Here is a 23,569-nt window from a genome sequence, read left to right as displayed (position 1 = left end):
ATTTCAGATGAAGCCTATGATCATAGGAAATCAACACACTAAGCAAAGTACAATCAGAATTTGTGATGGCAGAGTGAATGCTTGTGACATTCGACCTACAAGCTTTTTTTTTTTTATAAATAGACCTCTTTAATGCATAAGAGCCAATGCTTTCATAGTAGCAGTGGCCAATACTACAGTGCTGTCTGTAGTATCTACATATACAGTACAACGGTATTAATTGTACAGTAAACAGAAAAAAAAATGAAACACACCTGACCAGGTAACTTTTTTTGTTAAAAAATGTATAATGTCTGTGCCTGGCGTTCTGTTTTAACATAGGATAATCTCAAGTTGCCTGCTGATGATTACTGCATGACATTGTTTTTCTTTTGTATTAAATAAGCCTTTAAGGTTAGATAAAAGGTCATAATATGTCCTTTTTTTACAGCAAATTACCGTATGTGGTCAGCGACAAGAACAGACGGCTGCTTTTCCAAGTAACTGTGACAAACAAAATAAATCAGGAAAATGCATATAACACAAAGCTGAAAGCTCTCTTCTCAGAAAATTTGTTCTTCGCATCTTCAACAACTCCAGTGAGTATAGTATTATAACATAGTGTAAGTCAGGGATATGGAATTAGCGAACCTCCAGCTGTTGCAGAACTACAAGTCCCATGAGGCATAGCAAGACTCTGACAGCCACAAGCATGAAACCCAGAGACAGAGGCATGATGGGACTTGTAGTTTTGCAACAGCTGGAGGTCCGCTAATTGCAGATCCCTGGTGTAGGTGATAGGGCTGCAGGAATCCTCAAAAAAAGTTTTTTTAATTAATTTAAAATGTATGTAGAGTCAACATTTATTTTTGTTTTTGGATATAGTAGAGAAGGGTTACATTTATGTTTATTTTTTTTTCTGACTGTGTATATTTGGGGAAATTTACCTTCACTTGCTGTCCCAGAGACAGAGCAGGAAGTTATAAAAAATCTCCCAGCATGAGGGGAATTCCCTTTCTAGACAGTTGTCCTTTGAAGAAGTGTCCTCTTTAAACATTTTTTTTTATTTAGTCTTTCCACAAATGGCACAGTTGACATATATGCCAAAAAATATCAATGCACAATTACAGCAATGCATATGTATCTCATGAATTGGATTTATCATGTCTCGAACCTGGGACAGAGGTGTCCGCAATAGAAGATTCCCTTCACCTCTTGTCTGACATTTTGCCCTTTCTTCCATGGGGAAAATGGTCACCAGGCAAACAGAGGGGAGAATTTCCCCAATAGGAACACTGACAGCAATAAAAGCTTAATGGAGGGTCTAACCCTTCCCAGCTCTATCGTAAACTAAAACAAAAATGTTTGACTAGAGATACTCTTTAAAGAATGTTCTGCACAGCTTATTATAACCTTAAAGAAGATTATACCCAAAGATTAACAGCACCAACAGATATTATTGAATGGTCAAACATACATGCATGTTTGGGCTGCAAGGAGAAATAGTTTGTAGACTTGGTCAAAGAACATTGGCCAGAGTTGTGTAGTGGCCTACAACAATACAAGACCTCCTTAGTCTGACTGTGAATAGCTGTATTGAGCAGAGCCTCACCTGCCATGAACATTAAAAAAAAAAACAATCAAGCTTCGAGGGTCATAGCTTGGCGACCTGGGGTCACAGAGAAAGAAATTTGGGGGGGGGGGGGTAAGTAGCTGAAGTCCTACCCCACCACTGATCACCAGGGCTCCTATGACCTATGGTTCTGCTTGGACAGCTACGACCAATGGACAGCTTGGAGCCTTTGACAAATGGTAAAGTACGATTGGCCGAAGCTGTCCAATAAAAATGCTGCAGTGGAGGCACGCCTCTCGCTGTAGTGTCATAAAAGGGGCCATGTGTCTAAAAGACAAATGCTCCCTTCCAACCCAGCCCTCCGAACTACAAGGAAAAAACATGTGTTTATGGGTATAAGATTTACCCATAATCCCATGTTTTTCTCACACAGTTAAGAGGGGGGATCTGCTGCTGTTGAAAAGGTAATGTTTTAATCAAGCTGAATCATATATTATTATGATATATATGTTATAACATAATAGTTTATTATTTGTGTATTTACTGTGAAATTACTGGTTGGAAGTTATAACTTCAAACTTCAGTAATTTGTCCATTAAGCCACCTGCTTTAGTACAGTTTTTGAAAATATAGCAAATAGTATAGTAAATATAGTAAATTACCTTAATAATTATTTGTATATTACTTACAGTACTTATGGTAATTAACCACTTGCCACCCAGGCCAGTTCTGACACTTCTCTCCTACATTTAAAAAATCATCATTTTATTTTTGCTATAAAATTTCTTAGAACCCCCAATATACATATATATATATATATATATATATATATATATATATATATATATACAGTATATTATCTCACAAAAGTGAGTACACCCCTCACATTTTTGTAAATATTTTAATCTTTTCATGTGAAAACACTGAAGAAATTACACTTTGCTGCAATGTAAAGTAGTGAGTGTACAGCTTGTACATTCATTACACTGTACAGTGTAAATTTGCGGTCCCCTCAAAATAACTCAACACTCAGCCATTAATGTCTAAACTGCTGGCAACAAAAGTGAATAGACCCCTAAGTGAAAATTGGGCCTAGAGTGTCTATATTTTTTATGGCCACCTTTATTTTCCGGCACTGCCTTAACCCTCTTGGGCATGGAGTTCACCAGAGCTTCACAGGTTGCCACTGTAGTCCTCTTCCACTCCTCCATAACGGAGCTGGTGGATGTAAGAGACCTTGCGCTCCTCCACCTTCCGTTTGAAGATGCCCCACAGATATTCAATAGGGTTTAGATCTGTGGAGATGCTTGGCCAGTCCATCACCTTTACCCTCAGCTTCTTTAGAAAGGCAGTGGCCAACTTGGAGGTGTGTTTGGGGTCGTTATCATGTTGGAATACTGCCCTGAGGGGATCATGCTCTGCTTCAGTATGTCACAGTACATGTTGGCATTCATGGCTTCCTTCAATGAACTGTAGCTCCCCAGTGCCGGCAGCACTCATGCAGCCCCAGACTATGACACTCCCACCACCATGCTTGACTGTAAGCAAAACATACTTGTCTTTGTACTCCTTACCTGGTTGCCACCACACACGCTTGACACCATCTGAACCAAATAAGTTTATCTTGATCTCATCAGACCACAGGACATGATTCTAGTAATCCATGTCATTAGTTTGATTTTCTTCAGCAAACTGTTTGTGGGCTTTCTTGTGGATCATCTTTAGAAGAGGCTTCCTTCTGAGATGACAGCCATGCAGAACGATTTGATGCAGTGTGCGACGTATGGTCTGAGCACTGACTGGCTGACCCCCCCACCCCTTCAACCTCTGCAGCAATGCTGGCAGCACTCATACGTCTATTTCCCAAAGACAAACTCTGGATATGACACTGAGCACGTGCACTCAACTTCTTTGGTCGACCATGGCAAGGCCTGTTCTGGGTGGAACCTGTCCTGTTAAACCACTGCATGGTCTTAGCTACCATGCTGCAGCTCAGTTTCAGGGTCTTGGCAATCTTTTTATAGTCTAGGCATTATGTAGAGCAACAATTTTTTTTTAGATCCTCAGAGTTATTTTCCATGAGGTGCCATGTTGAACTTCCAGTAACCAGTATGAGAGAGTGAGAGTGATAACACCAAATTTTAACACACCTGCCTCCCATTCGCACGTGAGATCTTGTAACACTAACGAGTCACATGACACCCGGGGAGGGAAAATGGTTAATTATGCCCAATTTGGACATTTTCACTTAGGGGTGTATTCACTTTTGTTGCCAGCTGTTTAGACATTAATGGCTATGTGTTGAGTTATTTTGAGGGGACAGCAAATGTATGCTGTTATACAAGCTGTACACTCACTACTTTACATTGTAGCAAAGTGTAATTTCTTCAGTGCTGTCACATGAAAAGATATAACAAAATATTTACAAAAATGTGAGGGGTGTACTCACTTTTGTGAGATACTGTGTGTGTGTGTGTGTGTGTATGTATATATATATATATATATATATATATATATATATATATATATTTTTTTTTTTTTTTTTTTCGCAGACACCCTAGAGAGTAAAATCGTGGTCGTTACAACTTTTTATGTCACACTGTATTTGTGCAGGAATTTTTCAAACGCCTAAATAAAAACACTAAAGTTAGCCCAATAATTTTTTTTTTGTATAATGTGAAAGATGATGTTACGCCAAGTAAACAGATACCTAACATGTCATGCTGTATAATTGTGCACACTTGTGGAATGGCGTTAAACTTCAGTACTTAAAGTGGAGGGCCACCCTGAAAAAAAAAACACATTAAAAATTAGGAAAAAATCAGAAAAAACAAAAAATGAAAAAATATTTTTTTTTTACTTACCAGAAATGGCTGCTGCTAGGCACATCGTCCTAATCTGCCTCTTCCTCCTCCATGGAGATCTTCTATCTTCTCTCCTCCATGCTGCGTCTTCTGGGTAATGGGTCGCGCTGTGTTCTGGGAACTGTGTGTCCCAGAACACAGCACGCCCCATTCACAAAGCGCTGTGCGACTCGCGCATGCACAGTAGAAAACGAGCAGTGAAGCCGCAAGGCTCCACTGCCTGTTTCCCTTAGCCAAAATGGCGGTGCTGGGACCCGAGAGCCGAGGGACAGGTAAGCCTCGGGCGCCCTGGACAGGTAAGTGTGCTTATTAAAAGTCAGCAGCTACAGTGTTTGCAGCTGCTGACTTTTATTTTTATTTTATTTTTTAAACCGGCCCTCCTCTTTAAAAATCTCCATAGGCAACGCTGGAATTTTTTTTACAGGTTACATATTTAGAGTTACAGAGGAGCTCTAGTGCTAGAATTATTGCTCTCTCTCTAATCATGGTGTATGCAACCTGTGTGTATCTGGCTCTGATACTAGCCAGTGCCTCACCAGCCACTCACCTCACCACACGTCCCTGATCTGTAGGCACCTTAAAGTGTACTTGATTTGGACTAAAATACTTACATTAACAACAGTGCTGAAATACAGCTTCATCTCAGTATCAACAAAAACCTCTGTTAGTCTTAAAGATTCCATGCATCATAGGCTATAGGATGACATTTCTCAATTGTTAAAGATCTAATCGTGCTCCCCTTCCTCCCCTTTTGGTATAAAGCCCCACCCTTTGTATGCATCTGTCAAATGTCAGAGCCCCTACTGTCTAATGAAATTCTTGCATTTAACAGATAAATGATTTGTAGCACCCCCCCTGAAGGAGCCACTTGGTTCTCTTTTCTGCTCCTCCACTCTGATAACACCCTCAGCCCCTTTGGCACACATACTGTAGTCAAATGTAAATCACCACAAACTCCTAAAGAGCCACAAGCAAAGATACCTTTGACTTGGTAGTGAACTTACTGTATACCAGCAAATGAACACAAGGCCATTTAGTGGTAAAGTAACTTAATGTATTGGCAAGGGCTGGAGTAAAGACAGTGTAGTCACTATGCCAAAGAAACTTAAATTCTGTTCTACTAGACTGGAATTAACACATAAACCAGCAAGATCAGCAGTAGGCAGTGAATATACAGTAAACATTAATTGTGTTGTGAATGTGGCTACAGATTGAAAAAAAAGATAAGCTGTTGAGACGGAGCATAGCTTAAAAACGTTCTAAAGTCTAAAGCCCCATACACACCATATAATATGAGGTCAAACCTTAGGGGTTTCAATTTGTATGTAATCAGGCAGGCCCCTGCACTACATGGTTTTGATAAATCTGAAGACAAAAATCAGCAGAAAATCTGATAGTGTGTATGGGGATTAACTGGTTTTCACCTTAATGCATTCCTTGCAAGTCCCACTAATCTTGGCCTAAGGTCCAAGGGATTCCAAAGTGACACAGGTGTCCCTTAGAAGACTAATACTGGTACTTGCCAAAGCCCTATTGTTACCTAAGAAACATTTAAAGCCAGGTCAGGTTTACTTTACATAATTGTTGGCAGTATATTCAGACCTGGCCATCTACCAATCCTGGCATTTGCCAAAAAGTTTAGAGCATCTGGTGTTTGCAGCCTAATGTGAGTGCTGGTGGACTGCTTAAAATCGCTATTTGTGTTTCAGGTAAACAGTCTGATCATCAAAACCTACATACATTGTGTGGTTGTGTTCAGTCAATATGGTACATTTGCTAGTGATCTGAGTGACGGCATCATTGAACTTTGTAGACATTGGTCAACTAACCAAATGTGAGCTGGTGTACTTCATATGCTAAGGCTTTCTTCTATGACACATAGGGTACTGACATGTTATGTCCGTTTTTTAAAGTCCCTTTATTAAAATGTAAAACTCTAGCAGCTCTATTTCCCACTTCACAAGCCATACTAATTAGCATTGTTGTATTTGGGCTTATTTTTGGCTCAAATCACATACTCCACAATTGCTAGTGTGATCCTCACCATCCACAAAATCCAGCTCATCCACAAAATCCATTCTGTTGAAAGCTTTTCCAGCTATACTCTTCAGCTAGACTTTCTTCAACAAATTCAGATCACATTTCTAAATGTCAATGTATTTAGGTTTTTGACACATAATAATCATATGTATCTCATAAATGCTTGACAAAAAATGTTTATTAATACTCCATACACATTTGATTTTTAAATACTTTGGAGTGGTCTGTGGAAAACTGATGTAATTCATAAGATGCTGCTTTTTTATTGTTTTTACTTGCATTAATTATGTCTATAAACCCAGCTGGTCAATAAACTGATCTGATCGTTATTCTTATTCACATACATGATCGTGTAGTTTTGCTACTTTCACATTCCCTGTAACTGCTCAGAATATATTGTACGTTCAAAATTATAAGCTATATTCCCATTTTAAAACATTGTTTTCATAATTACATACAGTCATACATAGTTACATAGTTAATCTGGTTGAAAAAAAGACACAAGTCCATCTAGCTTAACCACTTTCAGACCGGACCAATTTGCTGGTCAAAGACCAGACCACTTTTTGCGATTCGGCACAGCGTCGCTTTAACTGACAATTGCGCAGTCGTGCGACGTGGCTCCCAAACAAAATTGACGTCCTTTTTTTCCCACAAATAGAGCTTTCTTTTGGTGGTATTTGATCACCCCTGCGGTTTTTATTTTTTGCGCTATAAACAAAAATAGAGCGACAATTTTGAAAAAAACGCATTCTTTTTTACTTTTTGTTATAATAAATATCCCCCAAAAATATATAAAAAAACATTTTTTTCCCTCAATTTAGGCCGATATGTATTCTTCTACATATTTTTGGTAAAAAAAATCGCAATAAGCGATTATTGATTGGTTTGTGCAAAAGTTATAGCGTTTACAAAATAGGGATAGTTTTATAGCATTTTTATTAATAATTTTTTATTATTTTTTTTTTTACTAGTAATGGCGGCGATCTGCGATTTTTATTGTGACTGCGACATTGTCGGGGACCCATCGGACATTTTTGACACATTTTTGGGACCATTGTCATTTATACAGTAATCACTGCTATATAAATGCAGTGATTCCTGTGTAAATGACACTGGCAGTGAAAGGGTTAACCAGTGGGTGGCAGTGTAGGGGTTAAGTGTTCCTAGGGGTGTGTTACTAACTGTGGGGGGGTTGGGCTTTCATTTAGTGTACACTGATCTCTGCTCCAATCACATGAAGCAGAGATCAGCGTCACTAGTTGCTAGGCAGAATGGAAAAATGTTGTTTACACAGCATTTCCTCCATTCGGCCGCTCCGTGAGGCGATCGCGGGGATGCCCGCGGCAATCGAGTCCGCGGGTCCCGCGACCGGACTCACGGGGGTCCCGACCAGCGCGGAAGCGCGCCGCCAGCGGCGCGCTCCCGATGGCAGGGCGGCATCGAATATTGGACGTACCTGTACGCCAATATGCCTGCCCGTGCCATTCTGTCGACGTACATCGTCGTGCGCTGGTCGGGAAGTGGTTAACCAATAAAAAGGAAAAATATATATATATATACAGGCACTCCTCACTAAACGACCAGGTTCCATTCCAACGACCAGGTCGTTAATCAAATTGGTTGTTAAACAAGGAATCACAAGTAATCAATATTTTAAGCATTCTTAACTTCTGTACTGATAAAAAGGTTTAAACACAAAACTCCAGCTCAATAACGTAGTTTTAATTGGCATAACTACAGAACAAAAATGAAAATATTGTACTGTACAATACAATGATGTATATCTGTGACATTAGAGTGGGGAGGGCCGGTCGTAAGCAGGGCCGGATTAACATAGGGGCTATTGGAGCTGCAGCTCCAGGCCCCTTTCTCAAGATAGGCCCATTTGCCCAAAAAAATAAATAAAATCATTGACTTTGAGGATTGTAGCTCAGCGATCAGGAGTCACAGGGACCCCACATTTGGGAGTTAGGTAGCTAAAGACTAACTCCAGCACTGGTTAAGGGCTGCTATCATCTATGGTTCTGGAGATACGGGGCTCCTTGCGCAGCCTGTCAGAAGCTACATACAGAGCGTCCAGTTTAAATACAAGCTGGAACACTCTGCAGCAGACTGACAGGATGAGCTCACAGTGCTTATAATAATTATTTGTATATTACTTATGATAATTAACCCCTTGCCACCCAGGCCCATTCTGAGACTTCTCTCCTACATGTAAAAATCATCATTTTTTTTTATGCTAGAAAATTACTCAGCAGACACCCTATGGAATAAAATGGTGGTCTGTGCAAATTTTTATGTTACACAATATTTGCGCAGCAATTTTTCAAACTTTTTTTTGGAAAGAAACTGTTTCATTCATAAAAAAAAAAAAACATTAAAGTTAGCACAATTTTTTGTTGTGTACTAAGCGATGCTTTACATTTTTTTACAGGTTACATGTTTAGAGTTACAGAGGAGGTCTAGTGCTAGAATTATTGCTCTCGCTCTAACGATCGTGGCGTATGTAACCTGTGTATATCTGGCTACTGATACTAACCAGTGCCTTCCTAGGGACTGACTAGTATCTCTCCCCAGCCTGTCCCCACACACCCTCTCACCTGCTGACCTGTGAATGGGGCAATCACTCCTGCAGTGTTATTGTGTTCTGCCAGTGAATACAATGATTAGTGTTGCTAACTATAGCTGGCAGCACTGATTGTTTTGGGGAAACCCTGATAGGCTGGTTGTACTCAAGTCGATTAATAGGTCGACTTGTGTAAAACCAGCTAGCCCATACATAGATCGACTATGGCTGGTCTCTGCTTAATTGGTGTAATTTCAATCCATGTATGGCCCGCTTAACACGCTTAACCACTACGCAGTCCCTAAACATCCTTCCACAAACCTTTACATTTTTCCTTCCCAGATTACTTCATTCTCCTCTCCTATACATAGTGCCCACTGTCATACTCTCCACATTTCTCTCCTATACATAGTGCCCACTGTCATACTCTCCACACTTCTCTCCTGTACATACTACTCACTTTCATACCCTCTACACTCCTCTACTATACATAGTGCCCACTGTCATACCTCCAACACTTCTCTCCTATACATAGTGCCCACTGTCATACCCTCCACACTCCTCTCCTGTACATACTACTCACTGTCCTACTCTCCATACTCCTCTCCTATACATAGTGCCCACTGTCATACCTCCAACACTTCTCTCCTATACATAGTGTCCACTATCATACCCTCCACACTCCTCTCCTGTACATACTACTCACTTTCATACCCTCCATACTCCTCTCCTATACATAGTGCCCACTGTCATATCCTCCACACTTTTCTCCTATACATAGTGCCCACTGTCATACCCTCCACACTTCTCTCCTATACATAGTGTTCACTGTCATACCTCCAACACTTCTCTCCTATACATAGTGTCCACTATCATACCCTCCACACTCCTCTCCTGTACATACTACTCACTGTCATACCCTCCATACTCCTCTCCTATACATAGTGCCCACTGTCATATCCTCCACACTTTTCTCCTATACATAGTGCCCACTGTCATACCCTCCACACTTCTCCCCTATACATAGTGCCCACTGTCATACCCTCCATACTCCTCTCCTATACATAGTGCCCACCGTCATACCCTCCCTCCACACTCCTCTCCTCTAATTACTGATTACTGTCCTACTCTCCACACTTCTCTCCTGTACATAGTGCCCACTGTCATACCCTCCACACTCCTGTACATATTGCTCACTGTCATACCCTCCACACTCTTCTCTTATACATAGTGTCCAATGTCATACCCTCTACACTCCTCTGCTGTGCATACTGCCCACTGTAATACCCTTCACACTCCTCTCCTGTACATAGTGCCTTCTGCCATACCCTCTGCACTCCTCTCACGTACATAGTGCCCACTGTTAGGCCCTCCACATTCCTCTCCCTCATCTGCACATACTTCCCACTTTTATACCATCCATACTCCTCCCCTATGCCTCTTACCCACAAATACTGTTCTTTAAAATTATACTGAATATCCTCAATGTTACCAGCTCTAGAATGGGCACACTTTTGTTAGTTCAACTAAAGGAAATCTCACAGTCCTCATATTTGTTCTGCCCCATTATTAGTACTTATTTAATTTTGTAATTACTATTGTGATGTATAGATGAACATAGGGGATGTCAGCTACTCTAAATATAGCACTTGTAAAAAAAAGCGTCCCTGAAAATATTTTTGAAATGTTGACAACTATGCACTTAGGCACTACCCAAGGGCCACAGGGTCAGTAGGGGGCCCCATGAGAGGCTCCTGTGATATTAAAGCGGTAGTAAACTTTTCTAACATTACTACTTTTTAGAGGCCCTGGGGTAGGTTATGCCATAATGTGCAAGTATGCACAGCATATTAACACATTAGGGTACACTTAAATTGTCAGACTGAGCCCCCCAGTGCTGTGCTGTGATCAATCCGGCGGGGCCCGGGCACTTCAATCTTCACCTGGTCTTCCTTCTGGGTTCTGTGCCTTCGGTCACTTGCCTTGGCAAGGCTGCGTTGATGTCATTCCCACACATACTCATGTGCATCCTCTTTCTCTCATCCTCCCTCCCTTACCCCTCACACCTTTCATCCCCTTTCTCTCTCTCTCTTTCTCTCTCTCTCATCCTCCCTCTCTCTCTTTAATTTAATTTGTTATAACAAAAAATAGTTTGCATTTTTATTTAATTATTGTTTATAAAAGGCCCCACCAAAATCCTCAGCACCAGGCCCATGATGTTCTTAATCTGGCCCTGGTCGTAAGTCTGAGTAGTTGTTAAACGGGTAAGTCGTTAAACGAAGAGTAGCTGTATAAAAAATAAAAAATAAAAATCATACTATCCCATATACACAATCCTATACCAACCCAAATGAAGGTGAAAAGCCCCAGCAAAGCATGATCCAATTTGCTCCAGCAGGGGAAAAAATTCCTTCATGATCCCCCGAGAGGCTACAGTGCCCTACAATTTCAGCCCCATAGACTTTTATGTTAACTCACAAAAGTTGCATCAGCATTAGATAAGATGCATTTCTATGTAGCCTTGGTAAGATGAGTGTTTGTTTTTTTAAACCTCACCTTTCTTCTCAGATTATCCTTGCTGCCTCCTTCCAAATGAGGGAAAACATTTTAAATCAATGAGCTGCCTTATGTGTGATACAAATATAGGCATGAATACATGCAAACAAAGTGAGCAGGCACGTGATGTAGGTTTCTGCTACATTTGGGTGTGAATGGGGTGTGCTTGGAGAGCAAGGGTGACTTAGGAAGAGAGGTGTCGGTAAAAGAAAGAAATACTCATCCATCAAAGTCGCATATAGCAATTGCTTCTTATCTTTTCCTTTTGCGACTTCCATGAGATAACATAGAAATCCATAAGTAAGAAAGATCCAGAAAGAGTCGCATCAAAGTAGCGCAGGAACCTTTTTCAAAGTTGCACTGTGATGAGTGGCATTGATTGGGACAGGCACCACTTTGTTCTGTGGTGTGAACAGGCTCTGCAATCATCAGTCTTCCCTTTTGGTTGTTATGTACGTGTACTACCTTTGGGATTACGGCTTGGATAAAATAACCGAGTTTTGTATTTTATTTACTGGATTGTGGCTTTGTATCTACAGAGTGATGGAACAGAAGTGTTGTGCCAAGTTGGAAATACTCAAGGTTCTGTGACCTGTCTCGTGGATTTTCCTTTCGTGAAGGCTGGACAAATGGTATTTAAAGCATTTTTGTTATTTTACCAGTATAAATTCTAAGTTTTTGTAATTCTTAGAGTACTGACCTTACATTTTTCTGTCTTAGGTAACATTTGATATTGGATTTGACTTTAACCTTAAACATCTTCAGGATAAAGCATATATATTCTTCCAGGTCACAAGGTACCACATTGCCTTTTCAGCCATAGATAACACTTTATGTGTTTAATAAATATATCATATTTTATAATCTGCTTGACAATGTGCTTGTCTGACAGTGAAAGCAAAGAAGCCTATGAAGGAGACAATTCTGTCAACAGAACTATTCCTGTTCAATATGACGCAGGGATCCACCTAACAAGGTAAATTATTTAGATTTAATTGTCCTCTATAAGTAGGGATGAGCTTCGAGTTCGAGTCGAAGTCATGTTCGAATCGAACATTGCCTGTTCGCCCGAACAGCGAACAATTTTGGGGGTTCACGGCAAATTCAAAAAGCCGTGGAACAACCTGTAAAAGTCTATGGGAGAAATCTAAAGTGCTAATTTTAAAGGCTTATATGCAAGTTATTGTCATAAAAAGTGTTTGGGGGCCTGGGTCCTGCCCCAGGGGACATGTATCAATGCAAAAAAATGTTTTAAAAAGGGCCATTTTTTTCAGGAGCAGGGATTTTAATAATGCTTAAAGTGAAACAATACAAGTGAAATATTCCTTTAAATATCATGCCTGGGGGATGTCTATAGTATGCCTGTAAAGTGGGCATTTTTCCCATGTTTAGAACAGTCCCTGCACAATTTTTTTTAAAGGAATAAAAGTAATTTAAAACTGCTTGCGGCTGCAATGTAATGTTGCCTCCCCTCAGCCTATTACCAGGCCCTTTGGGTCTGGTATGGATATTCAGGTGAACCCCGCACCTAAATAAAAAAAAGGCATGGGGCCCCCAGGTCCTATATACTCGGAACAGCAGCAGTATACAGGCGGTCCCGAGGTTACAACCAATATAGGGACTGTAGGTTTGTTCTTAAGTTGAATATGTTTGTAATTTGGAACAGGTACATTTTGTAAGTGTAGCTCCAGCCAAAAAATCTATTTTTAAGCTTTTTGGATAACATAGGGAAGGGTTATCATCTCCCCTGTAACATTTGTTTTGCTGTCTGTGCCTCTGTTCAGAAGATTTCACCTCACTTTCTGTCCCAGTGAGAATTGGATTTTGAAAATTTTGGATTGTAGAAACAAGGATTGGTGATAAAGCATCAGCGGAGACACCTTTTTCCCATATTAACTCTTACAGGAATTTGCCTTCCTAGGGGTAGATTTCCTCTCACTTCCTGTTGCCTCCCTCCGTTTGTAAGTAGGAGTCATTTGTAAGTCGGATGTTTGAAAATAGGGGACCGCCTGTATATACTATATGGCCTGCCCTATACACTCGGCATAAAATTGGGCGTTAGGTGTTGGTGGTACCAGAACACTGTAAGCCCTCACAGTTACTTTTGGTGGGCACTGGAATGGGCCCTGCTGTGAAATATTATATCAAGAATTGTAATTATGCGCCCCTGTTAAACAGGGGCATAAAAATTGGGCCTTAGGCGGCGGTGGTGGTGACACAACACTGTAAAGCCTCACAGATACTTTTGTTGAATGCAGGAACGAGCCCTGCTGTTAAATATTTGATCAAAAATTTTAATTACGTGCCCTTGTTAAACAGGGGCAGAAAAATTGGGCCTTAGGCAGTGGTGGTGGTGCCCTGAACCAAAAATATTCCTAGAAGCTATCATCATTAAGATTGAGGAGGAATAGGATAGTCACTCAGCATAATAGGATAGTCACTCAGCATATGCAGTCTTCAAGGGATCCCACATCCATAGAAAAATCAATCGGTTACATCAGTATCAGCTGCTTGGTAGTTGGTGATCCAAGACTGATTCATTTTTATGAATGGGAGCCGATCAACAGAGTCTGTGGACAAGTGCACTCTGTGATCGGTTACAAAGCCTCCAGCAACACTGAATGTGCATTCAGAAAGAACGCTGGATGCAGGACAGGCCAGTAGCTCAATTGCATATTGAGCAAGCTCTGGCCAGTGGTCCATCCTAAAGACCCAGTAACCCAGTGAATGCTCTGTTGGAAAGGTCTCCAAGTCTGATCTTGCCCCTATATATTCCTACGCATGTAATTCAGACACTGGCGATGGTTGCTGGAACCGATCAGACCTGGGAGCTGAGGACTGAAGAATTGTCTGAAGGCATCGGTCAGCAGGACACGTTCTTCACCACTCTTTCTGTGACTGCACGAAGCCTCAGCAACACGTTGTTAAGCACCAGGAAATTGTAACCTCCCAGACTCTGGAAATGCATTGCACAAATGCTTCTGCAAGGCCTCCCGAAGATGTTTCATTCTCTGCTTCCTCTGCGAGGGCTGGATAAGTTCTGCAACCTTACCCTTGTAACGTGGATCAAGAAGGGTTGCCAGCCAGTAATGATCCCTCTCCTTGATACCCCAAATCCTTGGGTCCTTTCGCAGGCTTTGCAGGATCAGGGAGGCCATGCAGCGTAGGTTTGGAGAGGCATTCGATCCTGAGTCCTCTGGGTCACTAAGGATCACATGATCCTCAACCATCTCCTCCCAACCACGTACAACTCCATGGGTTTCTGGGGACTGAAAATGATCCCTCGAAGACTGCTGCTGATGCTGAGTGTTATCTTCCACCTCCATGCTGATGCAATCCTCCTCCTCCTTTTCTTCTTCCTGTGTGATCGGCGGGCCTGCAGGAATACTAGTATCTGGATAAAGGGGGCCTTGAAAGGTAAGGAAGTCCTCCTCTTCCTCCCGCTGTTCTGCCTCAAGTGCCCTGTCCATTATTCCAACTCCAACAGGAAGACAAGAGGGACAGTATCACTGATGCATGCACTGTCACTGCTCACCATCCTTGTGGACTCCTCAAATAGTGACAGGACAGTGCATGCATCCTTGATCAGTAGCCACTGGCGTGGTGAAAAAAACAATCTCCCCTGACCCTGTCCTGGTGCCATACTCACACAGGTACTCATTGATGCTCTGCTGCATGTGCAGCCACTGCAGTATTGCTAATGTTGAGTTCTACCTGGTGGGCATGTCACAAATGAGGCGGTTCTTGGGCAGGTTGCATTCTCTTTGAATGTCAGCCAGCCGAGCACTGGCATTATATGACCGGCGGAAATGACTACAGACTTTCCTGGCCTGTCTCAGGAGATCCTGTACCCCAGGTACCTGCTCAAGAACCGCTGCACCACCAAATTCAGGACGTGAGCCAAACAGGGTACATGGGTCAAGTGTCCCTGTCAGAGGGCGGTGAGGAGGTTGGTGCCATTGTCGCATATACAGCCATTCCTGGATGAAGCAGGCGTGGCGTCCACCACCTCTGAGCCCGCCCCTGCAGAGCTGACAGAATCTCTGCCCCAGAGTGGCTCCTGTCCCCTAAGCAGACCAACTCAAGCACTGCATTGCATCTTTTTACCTAAGTGCTTGCATACCCCCTTGAACCCCTACGGAGCACCACTGGTTCAGAGGAGAAATCTGCAGAGGAAGAGGCCATAAAGGAATAAGAAGAGGAGGGGGTGCAGGAGAGAGCTGTGGCAAAATCATCACTACTAGCATTTTGGAGGCGTGGTGGTGGAACAAGCTCCAACAATACTGAACCCTGTCCTACATCCTTCCCAGCTGCCAGCAGAGTTACCCAGTAGGCTGTGAAAGAAAGTGAATCAGCAGTAATATGCACCTTACTGCTGACCGCCCTGTCCAACGAGGCCATGACATTGCCTTCCACATGCTGGTAGAGAGCAGGAATGGCCTTCTGTGAAAAGAAATGGTGTTTGGGAACCTGCCACTGAGGTACCGCACATTCCACAAATTCACGAAAGGGGGCAGGATCTGCCAGCTGAAAGGCAGCAGTTGCAGTGCTAGCAATTTGGCCAAGCTAGCATTCAACCGCTGAGTATGTGGATGGCTGGGACCGAATTTGTTTTGATGGTTTAGCAACTGGGGTAGGGAAATTTGCCTGCTAAAATCTGATGTTGGTGTACCACTAGCAGATTAGCCGCGAGTACTTGGGACACCTATTTCTATACCTTCATTCCTCTCAGTGCAGGTTTCTGAGAGGACTGGAGGTATAGTGGGGTTGGAGATCCCAGTTGATGAGGAGCAAGAAGAGGTCCACCTTGTTCTTTGATGTGGGTCTTTTAAGTGCTGTTGCCAACAGACTGCATGGAAGGTCATCATATGTCTGGTCAAGCATGTGCTGCTGTTTTGGCCACGCTTGAAACGCTTTAGAGATATGTTTTGCAAACAGCAACGGTGCGATCTGCTGCACATGTGCCAAACAAGGCCCACACCAAAGAACTTTTCAAAATATGTGGGGCGTCAGCAGCGCCCTGCACCTGCTTAGCTCTGTGGTGTGATGCAATAGGGTGGCTGCCCTTAAACTGCCCCCTGGAGGGCATCCTGCCTCATGGGAGATGTGCCTCCTCCTCCTCTCTTCTATCAGACCCCCGAGTCAGTGACTTCATCATCCCCTCCCTCCTCGTCACTGCAGAAAAACTTGGCAGTATGCTGCAGCTCGGGGGAACATGACTGCCAGTTTCTTGACCTTTTTGGGCACCCCCTCTCTCTAGGCTCACGTTACTCGCTTCCTCAACCTGGGTACCATCATCAGGGCCTTCAAATCGCTGCACATCCTCCTGTAGCATGTACTCGACACTGTGGTTGAATAGTTCGGGGGACTCCACCGTGCATAATGGTGGGGCTAGGGAAGGAGTGACTGCTGACATGGAGCCAATGTGATAGGCCACTTTGGCAGCTGCATTGGCAAACTACTCTGAGCCTGGGTGACAGAGAATGAGGAGGGCTTTGTTATTCATTCCACCAACTCTTCTGCATGTTGTGGCTCAATAACACGGGCAGTTGCAGAAAAAAGGACAAGCTTGCCCCACAGCCACGTGCTGAGGATGCACCGTGTCCACGACCAGCACTGTTGATTGTAGACACAGAGCCTGCTTGCCATCTTTTAGTGGCCTGTGAGTGTCATCCTCTCCTTGGTGACCTTCTGGACATGCTGTAAATTGTGTTTAGCAAAACTATACTACATTGTATTGTGTACTGTGTACACCACCAGGAAAGTAGTAGCAACTGCACTAGGGGTGCACAGTAATGTGTACACCAACAGAAGTGTAATAACAACTATGGGTACACTGTATGCATTGTGTACACCACCAAGAAAGTAGTAGCAACTGCACTAAGGGTGCACGGTTCTGTGTACACCAACAGAAGTTTAATAACAACTATGGGTGCACTGTATGTATTGTGTACACCACCAGGAAAGTAGTAGCACCTGCACTAGGCGTGCACAGTACTGTGTACACCAACAGAAGTGTAATAACAACTATGGGTGTACTGTGTTGTGTACACCACCAGAAAAGTAGTAGCAACAGCACTATGGGTGAAAAGTACTGTATACTGAATATTAGAGTATATTAGTATACTCTAAGTATATTCTAAGTATATTAGAAACAGTACACCAGGAACGGCCTGCAGTGAGATATAGCTAAACTGTATGCAGTGGATATATATATATATATATATATATATATATATATATAGCGCCCATAACCTGTTGCAGGGCGGCCTTGACTTAATGGGCTTACCGGGTACCTTCTCTTGGCCTGCTCCTCCGCATCTAGGGGTTCCCAGCGTTGATACCCAATGACTTGTAAACTGACACAGATTAATTCCTTTCAAGAAGGTTTGTTTTTCAGTAGAACTTTTACAAACACAGTCTCTTAGGGAACAGAGGGCACAGGTGAAGAACTCAGGTACCTTGAACTGCAGGTTTAACAAAGTCTCTATTTCCACCCAGAGAGTAGCCACTCGCAGCTGGGCACTTCAAGGCTGAACAGATCTCTAGCCAGATATCATGGCAGTCAGCACATTGACTCAAACTTGAACAATCAACTGAAGGTGAACAGGAACCTTTTTCCCACCGTACCTGGAACGTTTTCCGCTTCCTCAATGGTACTGGAAAAGTGTGAATTTGTCAATGTCCTTCCCAACTCAGTAACCAAGCACTTCTCAGGATGTCACTTGCCGGTCCTCCTCCGAAGAGTCCTCCCCCGGTCAATTCCACGAGCTGTGGTGTCCCTCCAAGCTGAGCACACCCGGACACTTTGAATCCTCCCTCAGTTACTACACCTACCTAAACAGTTCTGCTCCAACTGCTGTGTATACTGAAAAAGTCCAAAAAGAGAAATATGTGTGACCGTCCCAGACTAGGTCAGATATCTGAGGATGCTTCTCAACACACACAGAGGAGCATGGGGAGGGGGCCTCTATTGTGCCAAAGAGATATCACCACACAACACTATAAACATATAATTTAGGATGCAGTATAGTCACATTTGTTTTATACAAATTATATGAAACTTATAGGCTTCCTTATTTACTATTATGGAAAGCTAGACACACATAGTACATCACTGACAGTCTGGAAGTGTATGCATCTCCTGACCTAAGAACAGCGAGGACAGGAAGGGTGGCACTGGAAGAACTGGAGGTGAGACATAGCCATAGATACCTTTTGAAAAAGGTCCAAATGGGCTTTGTACTGGTAAAGGGCTCTTTGGTTTCTTTTGGCCCAGACCACGATAGCCTGTAGGTTATAATTTCTACGTTTTAATGCCTATAAACCAAAGGGTCTGGATGTACAGTTGACCATGGATCAGAAAGGAATTATTTGCGTGGCTCTACCAACTAACCTAAAATGAGGAATTATTCTCTAAGCCCTTGTACACACGGTCGGACACTCCGACAACAAAATCCGTCGGATTTTGTCTGACCGATTTTGTCCGAAACTTGTGTTGCATACACACGGTCGAACAAAGTTGTCGGAAAATCCGATCGTTTGTAACGTGATGACGTTATTTCGTTACGATGGGACTACGTTCAGGCTAGTAGCCAATAGCTTTGGTCTAGGAATTTGATCTGAGCATGTGTGGCACTTTGTCTGATCGGAATTCTCTACAAATGATAGGACAAAGTCCGATCGGACCATGTTGTTGGAAAATTTTATAGCCCAGCTCTAAAACTTTGTCGGTCGGATATTCCGACGGAAACAGTTCGATGGAGCCCACACACGGTCGGATTATCTGACAACATGGTGCGATCGGACATTTTCCGTCGGAATGTCTGACCGTGTGTGCAAGGGCTAAGATTTTGGGATTTCTGATTAAAGTGAGGCAACTACATATTTTCTTTTTTAAAAAAAAAAAAGATAGGTCATTATACAGTGCAGTCCTTCAGAGACACAGAAATGCAGAGGATTTACTTTTTTAAATAATATATATTAACAATGTTCCAAGTGCTAATAGCTTTAGAAAAAAAGGCAAAGGCAATGACCACAAACGTATCAATAACCAATTGCTACACAGAGCTGTAGACTTATTATTATTTTAACACATATGTGAAAGTGAGCTGGTTCTCCTGGAAGACTTATCCTTAGGGGAAATATCTCCTTAAGAAATACCATTTCCTTCAAGGTCCATGAAAACAATGGCTAAATTGCTGCAATGTGATGTATATATCATTAACTGGCATTCTCATGAGAAATGAGCTCATATCATAATGCATGTTTTAAAAGCTATTTACACTTATATACAGTATAATGTTGTGTTTTGATTGTTTGTTGGAATAGCTACCTGGTTTTCTTGGCCTATTTAATCATACACCAAGGTATTGGAACTTATAGGTTAAAGCTGAACTCCAAGAATCCAGCCACCTTGTAAAATGTGCTGGCATAATATGAGTTGATTAAACAGCATTTTTGTTTTTCTCAGAAAATGTATGCAATATTAGTGCAGATATTCTCATTTTCAAAGTACAGTGCCTTGAAAAAGTATTAATATCCCTTGAAATTTTCCACATTTTGTCATATTACAACCAAAAATGTAAATGTATTTTATTGGGATTTTATATGATAGAGCAACACAAAGTGGCACATAATTGTGAAGTGGAAGGAAAATGATAAATGGTTTTCCGAATTTTTTACAAATAAATATCTGAAAAGTGTGGCGTGCATTTGTATTTAGCCCCTTGAGCCAGTACGTTGTACAACCACCTTTCACTTCAATTACAGTTACCGTATTTATCGGCATATAACACACACCCCAAGTTTAGGAGGGAATTTTAAAGAAAAAACTTTTAGGAGGGAAGTTTGAGGAACTTACATTTAAATGCCCATTAATGCAGCCTTGTCAGTGTCATTTGCAGCCTTGCATTGCAGCCTTGTCAGTCATTTGAAGCCTTGTCAGTGTCTTTTGCAGGCTTGCCTTTTAAAACCGGCACCGCCGAGATACAGAGAATATATCCTGTGTAACTCAGCGGCGCTCGGTAGCCCTCGGCCGTTCTCGGTAGCTTTCGGCTATTTTTGGCCGCACTCGGCCGTTCTCGGCGGCTTTCGGTCGCATTTGGCCGTGAGAGGCCAAAAGCCACCGAGAATGGCCGAGTGCGGTCGAAAATAGGCAAAAGCTGCCGAGAACGGCAGAGAAGCTGACAATCGGCGGGGGGTTGGCATATAACACTCACCCACTATTTTCCTCTGATTTTAAGGGGAAAAAAGTGCCTGTTATACGCCGATAAATATGGTACATGTCTTTTTGGGGATGTCTCTACCATATTTACACATTTAGAGAGTGACATTTTTGCCCATTCTTCTTTGCAAAATAGCTCAAGCATTGTCAGATAGGATGGAGAGCATCTGTGAACAACAATTTTTCAAGTCTTGCCGCAGATTCTCAACTGGATTTAGGTCTGGACTTTGACTGGACCACTCATACACATGAATATGCTTTGATCAAAACCATCCCATTTTAGCTCTAGCTGTATGTTTAGGGTCGTTGTCCTGCTGGAAGGTGAACCTCTGCCACCGTCTCAAGTTTTTTGCAGACTAACAGTTTTTCTTTTAAGACTGTCCTGTATTTGGCTCCATCCATCTTCCCATAAACTCTGACCAGCTTCCCTGTCCCTGCTAAAGAAAAGCATCCCCACAACAAGATGCTGCCACCACCATGTTTCAAGATGGGACTGGTATGTTCAGGGTGATGAGCAGTGTTGGTTTTCTTCCACATATAGAGTTTTGCTTTTAGGCAAAAAGTTAAATTTTGGTCTCTTCTGACCGGAGCACCTTCTTCCACATGTTTGCTATGTTTGCTATGTCTCCCACATGGCTTCTCGCAAACTGCAAACGGGATTTCTTAAGGCTTTCTTTCAATAATGGCTTTCTTCTTGACATTCTTCCATAAAAGCCAGATTTGTGGAATGCACGACTAATAATTGTCATGTGGACAGATTCTCCCACCTGAGCTATGGCTCTCTGAAGCTCCTCCAGAGTTACCATGGCTGCTTCTCTGAATAATGCTCTCCTTGCCTGGCCTGTCCGTTTAGGTGGACGGCCGTGTCTTGTTAGGTTTTCAGTTGTGTCATAGTCTTTACATTTCCAAATGATGGATTGAACAGTCCTCCATGACATTTTCAAAGCTTGGAATATTTTTTTATTACCTACCCCTGCTTTAAAATTCTCCACAACTTTATCCCTGACCTGTCTGATGTGTTCCTTGGCCTTCATGATACTGTTTGTTCACTAAGGTTCTCTAACAAAACCTCTGAGGGCTTCACAGAGCAGCTGTATTTTATACTAAGATTAAATTACACACAGGTGGACTCTAATTACTAATGAGGTAAATTCTGAAGGCAATTTATTCCACTAGATTTTAGGGGTATCAGAGTAAAGAGGGCTGAATACAAATGCACGACACACTCTTTTTTAGATATTTAAAACATTTTGAAAATCATTTTCCTTCCACTTCACAATTATGTGCCACGTTGTGTTGGTCTATCACATAAAATCCCATTAAAATACATTTACGGTTTTGTAATAGGACAAAATGTGGAAAATTTCATGGGGTATTAATACTTTTTCAAGGTACTGTATTTCAAAAGCTAAACCTTGTTTTTTGGGTGGGTTAGGGTTGGAATCTCTGTTGGATTTTTATTGCTGTCTGGTGACCATCAGCATAGGAACAGAACATGATAACAAATGTATAGTTTTCACCAGAACAAAAGGTGAATGGGAATCTTTTAATGAGGACACTTTTCTCAGTTGAAATTTCCCAACTTTACTATGACTATGAGATTACTGTATATAAAGGTTCACTCTTCTGCTTATAGATCCACCAACATTAACTTCTATGAGGTCTTCTCTGGAGCCAGTGTACCCTCACGGATAAACAATTTTGATGAAATTGGCCCTGAGTATAACTTCACAATAAAAGTAAGTACAGCGTGGACTGCATACTATCATGTCCCCAGGGGCGGACTGACCATTGGGCCACTCGGGCACTGCCCGAGGGCCCCCGAGCCACTAGGGGGCCCCATTAGGGTTGCCAGCCTCAGTTAAACTAGGGACAGTATGTAAAAATCTGTGTTTTTTTTACATCTGTCTCTGAAATGTCCCTTACCGACATACCTTTGGTCTAAAAATCCCAAGATTATAGCTGCCTTACCTCTCCGGTACCTTCTCAGCCAATAGAAACATGTCTGTGTATACTGTGTGTACATGTATGTGTATACTGTGTGATTGTATACTGTGTGTGTGTGTGTATACTGTGTGGCCCCATAATCTCGGATTGCCTGGGGGCCCCATAATCTCCTTTTGCCCGGGGGCCCCATGAGTTGTCAGTCCACCCCTGTGTTGCCCTATTAACCAAGGAAAGCTTGTACACAAAGACTTTGTAGCCAAGCTAGCTAAAAAGCTCCATGTGTCTAAGATGCCTAACAGACAAAAGTAGTGCTCGCTCAGTACCTTTACTGCCTCAATAAGAAACTGGAGGAATGGTTAGGTCAACCAGAGACTTCCCTCATCTAGATATCTTTTCAACATGAGCCTTAGTAAATGCAAAAACATTCCTAAAATTCTTGAAATGCATGAAATATGAATGTGTATTTAAATGCATCAGTTTAAATAGGAACTTAGCTTGTTTAAAACCAGTCATGATATGCTGCTTTCACAAGGGACTAACAAGAAATATGCTGACAGAAGGAGAGAACAGAGTGATGACTTATCTGTTTGCTGCTGCCCCTCCACTATCTAGTCACAGGTTGGTGGCTGGGAGATGACTAAGGCTGGACATACATTCATCTTTTTTTGTTTTTGTTTTATTCAATCAGTGGGTTGAACAAATATTTTTTTTACCCGATTCCTCCATCCACACACTCTATGTGGATGAGGGAATCCTCCCACTGAGATATTTTAACTACTTGCCAACCGCCGCACACACATATACGACAGCAGAAT

The 23,569-nt window shown here is 42.2% G+C and overlaps 1 protein-coding gene across 1 annotated transcript in view; it reads left to right on the top strand.

The window, feature by feature from the left end:
• Positions 1 to 23,569, top strand: part of ITGA2 (integrin subunit alpha 2) — a 222,311-nt gene that overhangs the window by 162,574 nt on the left and 36,168 nt on the right. The window contains exons 20-24 of the mRNA XM_077462759.1: positions 431 to 578; positions 12,121 to 12,213; positions 12,302 to 12,378; positions 12,474 to 12,557; positions 22,444 to 22,546. Coding sequence (XP_077318885.1) covers positions 431 to 578; positions 12,121 to 12,213; positions 12,302 to 12,378; positions 12,474 to 12,557; positions 22,444 to 22,546 — 505 coding nt within the window. The remainder of the gene's footprint in view (positions 1 to 430; positions 579 to 12,120; positions 12,214 to 12,301; positions 12,379 to 12,473; positions 12,558 to 22,443; positions 22,547 to 23,569) is intronic.

This window comes from Lithobates pipiens, unplaced genomic scaffold (assembly GCF_037356315.1).
Source record: "Lithobates pipiens isolate NorthernLeopardFrog02 unplaced genomic scaffold, aLitPip1_a1.2 Scaffold_3, whole genome shotgun sequence".
Classification (NCBI taxonomy): Eukaryota; Metazoa; Chordata; class Amphibia; order Anura; family Ranidae; genus Lithobates; species Lithobates pipiens.
Note: the sequence above shows the minus strand (reverse complement) of the source record. Positions and strands in the feature narration are given on the sequence as shown.